The 8,042-nt window shown below is 39.1% G+C and overlaps 1 protein-coding gene across 3 annotated transcripts in view; it reads left to right on the forward strand.

Moving 5' to 3' along the window:
* The window catches only part of CUL1 (cullin 1), a 113,645-nt gene that overhangs the window by 36,550 nt on the left and 69,053 nt on the right, over positions 1-8,042 (forward strand). For all 3 annotated transcript variants that reach the window (XM_008057363.1, XM_021711981.1, XM_021711980.1), the window contains exon 2: positions 582-879. In XM_008057363.1, coding sequence (XP_008055554.1) covers positions 740-879 — 140 coding nt within the window. In that variant the 5' untranslated portion in view covers positions 582-739. The remainder of the gene's footprint in view (positions 1-581; positions 880-8,042) is intronic.

The following is an 8,042-nucleotide window of genomic DNA, read 5'->3' on the forward strand; positions in this document are numbered from 1 at the left end:
TTTTTTTTTTTAATTTGGAGTCTCACTCTGTTGCCCAGGCTGGAGTGCAGTAGCATGATCCCAGCCACCGCAGCCTTGACCTGCAGGGCTCAGGCGATCCTTCTGCCTCAGCTTTCCAAGTAGCCGGAACTACAGGTGCATGCTGCCATGCCTGGCTAATTTTTTGATTTATTGTAGAGACAAGGTCTCACCATGTTGCCCAGGTTGGTCTTGAACCTGTGGGCTCAGGCAGTCCTCTCACCTCGGCCTCCCAAAGTGCTGGGGTATAGAGTTGAGCCACCGTGCCTGGCCACATTTTCATTTTTGATAGCTTTAGAAGACAAGACAGCAGAGTTAGTTGTGCTTGTGCAAAGTTTTACCCAGCTTTTCTTGTGAGTGCTAATAATTTTGAATGTCTAAGTAAGCATATTTTTATACACAGATCATATAATTAATATGAGTGTATTTCCACATAGAGAAATAGTCTCTGGATTAGACTGGTTCCTGCTAATGCCTACAGACTTCGAATATTTCTGTCAATGTGTGTCACCCTATTACCTACCTTAGAGATAATTTATTAATTCTGTTTATTTCTTTTTCAGGTTTGCCTGCAATGAGATTTCTCTCTATATTTAGAGGACATCCTTTTGAGCTTCTGTGAATACATTTGGAATGGTACTATATATTTTCATCTAATGGATAACTAGCTGTATTTTGAATAAGGATTGCTGCGCTGGACGGCTTTAGAACATCCATCACAATGTCGTCAACTAGGAGCCAGAACCCCCACGGCCTGAAGCAGATCGGTCTGGACCAGATCTGGGATGACCTTAGAGCCGGCATTCAGCAGGTGTACACTCGGCAGAGCATGGCCAAATCCAGATACATGGAGCTCTACACGTATCCTCCTGCCTGATTGCAGGTTGATTGGCTTAGGATTTTGATTATTTGCTAGTATGAACTATGAATTACTAGAAATTTTACATCATGTTTTCTCTTCCCAGTTTATGCTGTAATATAATCATAGAGCTCATTTTAGCTTAAAGTTTATTGAACAGAATACAATTGGCTTATGAGTTAGTCTAATCATTACTGGTCAGTATAGTAGCCACTAGTTGCATCGTGGCTGTTTATATTTAAAATAATTGCAATAGCCATATTTCAGGTGGATCACTAGTCAGATAATAGAATATTTGTCATAGACGGTTCTGTTGTATAGTGTTGGTCTAATGCACAGGATCATTTGTTTATCGTCCATGTGTTATATATTGTCTATGGCTGCTTGTGTGTTCTGGGAACAGAGTTGAGTGGTTGTATCAGAAACAACCTGGTCCACAAAATCTAAAATATTTACTCTCTCTTCCTTTATAGAAAAACGAATCAAACATAGAGTAAAAGTTTTGCTATTTTTACTCTATTCTTAATATACGATATTTAAAAAGTGTTTCATTCATCTGTTATTTGGTCCATGCTGTATATGGTAAACTATACTATATGCTGCAAAGGTTATGAGGGTGTAAAAGATGTAGCTCCTGTTATTCATATACTTGGAGACAGGCTATTTATTAACGTATGGAGTTTCTTTTTTTTTGAATTGGAGTCTCACTCTGTCGCCCAGACTGGAGTGCAGTGGCCGCTCCCGGCCACCACAGCCTCGACTTGCTGGGCTCCGGCGATCCTTCTGCCTCAGCCTTCCAAGTAGCTAGAACTATAGGCACGTACTACCACACCCAGCTAATTTATTGATTTATTTTAGAGAATGAGGTCTCACCAAGTTGCCCAGGCGGGTCTCGAACCCGCAGGCTCAGACAATCCATTCACATCAGCCTTCCAAAGTGCGGGATTACAGGCTGAGCCACCGAGCCCGGGTTGTAGAGTTTCTTGATTCTATACAAATATAAAATTGAAGTTTGAGCTAAGCCAACTCAGTAGAGAGGAGATTGCCACTGATCTAGGACTTTAAAATAGCTAGTTCAGTGGAGCTTTAAGTTAAAATCTTTAGTATCAGTGATTATCAAACTAGACTATATGGTATTCTAGGATGTCCTCAAATAAGTTAATGTCTTAGACTCTTAAAAAATTAATGTTGGCAACCCCCTTGGGTCCCCTCCCACTGTAGGAGCTTTCCTGTTGTCTTAATAAATCCTGCTTTTTTAAAAAAAAAATAGCATTAACAAATAGATATGGAACAATATCTACCTCTAAATTAACTTACATTTATTGTATGTGTATACACATACAATACAATGTGCAGACTACTTTATAAAAAATAACAGCTTTATTGTGATACACCATAAAATTTACCTTTTTTAAAATCTGCGATGCAGTGATTTTCAGAATATTTACAGAGTTCTGCAACTGTCACCACCATCAAATTTTAGAACATTTTCATCATCCCAAAAAGATACTTTTTGCCCATTAGTAGTCACTCCCTGTGCCTTCTCCTCCCCAGGCCCTGGCAACCACTGGTCTACTTTCTGCCTGTCTGAATTTGCCTACTCTGGGCTTTTTGTATGGAATCATACAATGTGTGACCTTCACGTCTGACTTCTTTCGCTTAGCATGTTTCCAGGCTTCATCCTTATAGCATGTGTCAGTATGTACCTCATTCCTTTTTTTATGACTGAAGTGTATCGATGTCCACATTTGGTTTACTCATTCATCAGTGATGGACATTTGAGTTACTTCTACTTTTTGCCTGTAAACATGTGTGAGTTTGGAATTTTTGTGTGGCTATATGATTTCAGTTCTCTAGGGCATATACCTAGGAGTGGATTTGCTGAGTCCTATGATATGAAGAAAGCTTTTAAGGAAGATAGAGTCTTTGCCAAGTGATATTACTCCACCCAACAGGGTTCTGGTTTGCTAGGTATGACATTTTTAAAAAATTTAACATAGCTGAAGATGGTAATTTCAATGGTTAGGCAAGACACTTAGTTGAATTTCTGGTATGCAGATGAACAGGAGAGCATTACTGTGGAGATGAAGGAAATTTTCATTGCTTATGTGTCTCTGAGAAATTTCTTTACATGTCAGTTTTTACTAAGTCATATTGGTCCTTTATCTGATAGAAAGTTTTTGCCCCTAGTACTATGAGAAAGCAGAGACTTTATATGCTAGCAGAAATTACTGAATTTTTAAAATTGTACCATAATTGAGTTCTTACAATTTGTAGTTGTTCTTGCACCTGCAACTTTAACTTTTTGGGGGACTATCACTCTTTTTTTTTTTTCCTTTTGAGTTGGAGTCTCACTCTGTTGCCCAGACTGGAGTGCAATGGCTACTCCTGGCCACTGCAACCTCGACCTGCTGGGCTCCGGCGATCCTTCCGCCTCAGCCTTTCAAGTAGCTGGAACTACAGGCACGCACTACCACGCCCAGCTGATTTTTCATTTATTGTAGAGATGAAGTCTCGCCAAGTTGCCCAGGCGGGTTGGGCTCAGGCAATCCACTCACCTCAGCCTCCCAAAGCACAGGATTACAGGCTAAGCCACCGAGCCCTGCAATCACTCTTAAATTGGGTATAATTTTTTAAATTCTAGTTTTGCCTGTCAAGATAACAGCTTCATATATTTATTAAAAATCCAAGAATCTAAACTGAGTCTGAAATCTCTTACTCATTCTTTGGTATATTTTATGAAACAACAGTACAGTTAGAGTCCTGTGTGTCAGGCATTTTGCTGGTAACCATCTATATCTTGTTCAGGCTCATCTCATCCCTGGGGGTGGTGGGTAGTAACCCTCTCTATTGATGTTGGAAACCAAGTATCAACAAGCTCAAGGAACTCTCCTCATTGCTGCAACAGCCAGTGGTAAGTGATGATGCTGGTGTTAAAATTCTTAGCAGCCTGAATCTAGAAATTGCCTTTAGGCACTAAACAGCCTTCAGCTATTATGTTTGAATGGATTATATTTCTCAGAGTATCACATTTGCATATCTTCCTTATGAAGTTCTGAAGAAGTGTTTTGATGAACTCTTCAGTGTAGTAGGATAGAGGTGAAACAGAATGCATACTTGTGTTTATTAATTTAATTAATGAAAATCATGAAATTATACTCTACTCTTCATGTGCATTTTTTTTTCTTTGAGTCAGAGTCTTGCTCTGTTGCCCAGGCTGGAGTGAAGTGGCAAGCTCCCAGTCACCCCAGCCTCAACCTGCTGGACTCAGGCTTCCTTCCTCCTCAGCCTTCCAAGTAGCTGGAACTATAGGTGCACGCCACCACACCCAGCTAATTTTTGGATTTATTGTAGAGACGAAATCTCACCAAGTTGCCCAGGCTGGTCTCGACCCCCTGGAATCAGGCAGTCCTCTTACCTTGGCCTCCCCAAGTGCTGGGGTTACAGGCTTGAGTCACCACACCTGGCCAGTGTGTGTTTTTAATTATCAGTGTTACTGAGAGGACTAGAAGAACTCTGAATCATCTGTCATATTTTTCTAGAGCCATCTTCACTTCATAGTAATAAGTCATCGTCCTTCTTGAACCTGAATATATGTTGCCATTACTGCAGTTTTATCCTATCCTAGGTTGCATAACACTTTTTCAGGAGTTTTTCTCTTACTCATGTATATTTGATCTCCTGCCTAATCATTTACTGTATTGTATTTTAAACTAATCCCCTAAAAATAAAATAAAACAATACCCTAAAGACTTGTTTGTTGTGACATTTAAGGCAATTGTGAGGTTATGTTTCAGGTTAGGAGGTGTTTTGAATCTGGGAAAGGAGGAGCTGGCAGTGCATCTTACTAGTGTCACTCTTCAAAATTAGATGCACCTCATCAGCAGTTGGTGAAGGAAGAGGTATTAGAAAGGCAAACTGGTTGAGAAAAAGGAGGGATTCTTTCCTTCCCATAACTCTGGCTAGTAACTGACACTAGGTGTTTACCCTTTGTCTGTTCTGGAGAAGCAAATGTGTTTTTTTGTTGTTGTTTTTTTACTTATTTTGAGTCAAGGTCTCACTCTGTAGCCAAGGCTAGAGTGCAGTGGCATGATCATGGCTCACTGCAGTCTCAACTTCTTGGGCTCGGGTGATCCTTATGTCTCAGCCTCCTGAATAGCTAGCTGGGATTACAGATGTGTGCCACCATGCTCAGCTAATTTGTGTGTGTGTGTGTGTGTGTGTGTGTGTGTGTGTGTGTGTGTGTGTGTGTGTGTGTGTGTGTAGAAACAGGTCTTGCTGTGTTGCCCAGGCTGGTATTGAATCCTAGGCTCAGTCCTCCTGCCTTGGCCTCCCAAAGTGCTGGGATTACAAACATAAGCCACTGTACCCGGCCTGTGAATGTTTTTTAGAGAAAGCTTCTTAACCTCTGGATGTAAAATGAATGTTCTTAGATCCTTTAGGATCCTCTGGCATTTGTGGTTGCTATAAAAGGAAGATGGGTTTTTATATAGCATAAACATTTTTCTTGACTTCAACTCAAGTTGGCAAAAGAGAAAGGAATTTTGGGAAAGAAAAAAAGAAAGAAAATAAAAAAGAAAATGCCCAGATCATCTGCAGACAGAAAGCTCTTCTTTGTTTTCAGCTCCTTTTCAAAAACTTCGTTTTTCTTCTAAAGATTTCTTCTTAAGTCCTTGCTCTCCATTGTATGTCTCTTTGTCCAGAACTTCCGATTCTTCACATCTAGTTTTTCATGTCTTACATCTGTATAGTTACAACGCAGCAACTCTTTTTCTTTTTGCAGTGAAATACAGGAGTATTTTCTGTGTATGCGGGTAAATAATAGTAGGTTTCCTTCCCTTTGAATTTGAAATAAGAAATCCATTATTCAGTTTATTGACATTTTAGGTGCCATGCTTGGCTCAGAAAACAAACATCGGTCCTGACTAGTAGAGAGACATTCAAGGGTATGCAGTGAATTGGGGGGGGTGCAGCCTTAGTGTGTAGGTATCAAGTTATCTACTAGAGGTTTCTGTTCATTTTGCTGGGCCCTGGACCTATCTGCCCCGTGTTTCCAGGTCAGAATTCTTTTTTCTGCAATTGCACCTCAGTTCCATAATTTTAGCTTTTCTTGGAATTAGTTAAAACTTTCATGTTGACTTTTCCTCTCTTTTGCTCTCTACCTGAGTAAGTTCACATAAACTTTGTAGTTTGTTTTTCTTCGTGTAGTGCTATGACATATGAAATACTTTGTTTTTCTAGCTTTTTTTTCTCCCCTAGTCTTCCTTTTCCCCATCAGCATCATAAAGACCTCATTCACGTTTTCTAGTCTTGGCTGCTACCGCTCAGTAAGTCATAACATGAGCATATTCAGAATGTACATTCAATCCTCTGTTCTGATGTTCTGTGATAAGATTTGTGATCACAAAGGGTGGGGCACTATTTCACCCGGAGTCAATCTGCTAAGCTCTTGGCAGTCTGCAGCATGTGCTTTGCAGGGATAAATGCCAGGACATGCTGGTCCCTGTTGCTGCTCAGCACCTGCCAGTTGTGTGGCCTCGTCATGGCTGTGACTGCCACTCTTCTGAGGTTCCATGCTCTGTTCCTCACCTTCTCTGCTGTGGGAACTGGGGGTGCAGGGGTGTGTTCAGATGGCAGCCTTCCTACTTTGCCTGCCTGCTGCAAGACTCTCTTCTTTATAGAAAACAAAAATCTCATAGAAAGCAGATCAAATAGATGCTGTAACAAGTTGTTTCCAAAATGGTTTAATGATGATTCACGTCCATTTTGGAATAACCATCCAGCCCATCAGAGTGTCTGGACATTTTTCATCTTGCACTCTTTATTTAGGAGTCTTGCATTAATTTGATTTTGCTCACCTGATGAGCATGGTTTACATCAAATGAACCCAAGCATATCAGAGTTATTTGTGTTTTTCAAATCTGTTACCATTTTCTCTGTTTATTCATACTTTTAGAATAGGCTCTAATGGACTTCCCTTGTTCACAGAAAGAAGAAATGCAAATAGTAAGCATGTGGAGAAATGTTCCAACCTTATAACTGTTAAGGAAATGAAGAATTAAAATGGGATTTTTTTTAACCTATCAAGTTGAAAACAATTTTTAAAAAGTGATTGGAGTCAATGTTAGCAAGAGGGAGACTGAGCTGCAGTGCAGGTAAAAGTGTTAGTTTGCTGTGATCTTTCTGGAGAAAAACTTAAAAATATATGTCTAAGGACAGAAAAATGTACTTTAGCCCAGCAATTTATTTATTTAACTCTATCCTAAGGAAATAGTTGTATTCAAAATTGTGTGTGCAAGACTCTTTGGCATGTTTTAATAATAGGAAACAACCTCAATCTTTAATACTAAGGATGTGATATAACTACAAACAACCATTACAAATACAGTGAAGGCTATTTACTGACATAGAACCACTATTGACATGTTTGTAATATCTTACTAAGGGAAAGCTGGTTTTAAAGTGGTACATGAACTGTGAACCACCAGTGTGCTGCCCTCTTTTGAAAAAGTTTGTACACACCATATTGAAAGGGAGTATCCCTAGGTGGTGGGCTTATAGGTGGTTTTTAAAAAATGCTCTTCCGTGCTTTCTAGATTTTTAGTATAGCACATGAATTTCAAAATGCAGTTTATTAGTTTGCTTTTTGCAGATGTAAGTCCTAGTTTGCAAAAGTCTCTCTTCCTTTTGCTACTGACCTGGTACTATCAAAATAGTTTTTAGGATTGAGAAATTGTATGTTGTCTGTCTTGGAGTGAGAACCCACAGAAATGATCATATTGCGTAATTATCTCAAGTGATTTTTTTGTTTTATTAGTGTAAATATGACATATTCAGCTATTTTCTTCTAAATTTGATTCGTAGTATTTATACTCAGCACTTCGAATATTTTGCAACAAATTTTATAATTCGTTACAATCAATTGTAAGCAGTTTTTGTTATTGAAGTATGCCTCTTATATATGAATTTATTTGCTTTATATGGGATAGTCCTTTACTGAAAGGCACTTAACCAAAAACTGGAAAGGACTTAATTTTGTAACTGCAGATTGATTCTACAGCATGGTACATGGGCCTGCTGCTTTTGCCATTTTGTATAGGTTAACTTTTGTTAATGTGTAAAGATAGGAGGTACTGTATTTTTTTTTTTTTTTTTTTGAGTTGGA

Source organism: Carlito syrichta, unplaced genomic scaffold, assembly GCF_000164805.1.
Source record: "Carlito syrichta isolate Samal-C Ts95f unplaced genomic scaffold, Tarsius_syrichta-2.0.1 Scaffold302975, whole genome shotgun sequence".
NCBI lineage: Eukaryota > Metazoa > Chordata > Mammalia > Primates > Tarsiidae > Carlito > Carlito syrichta.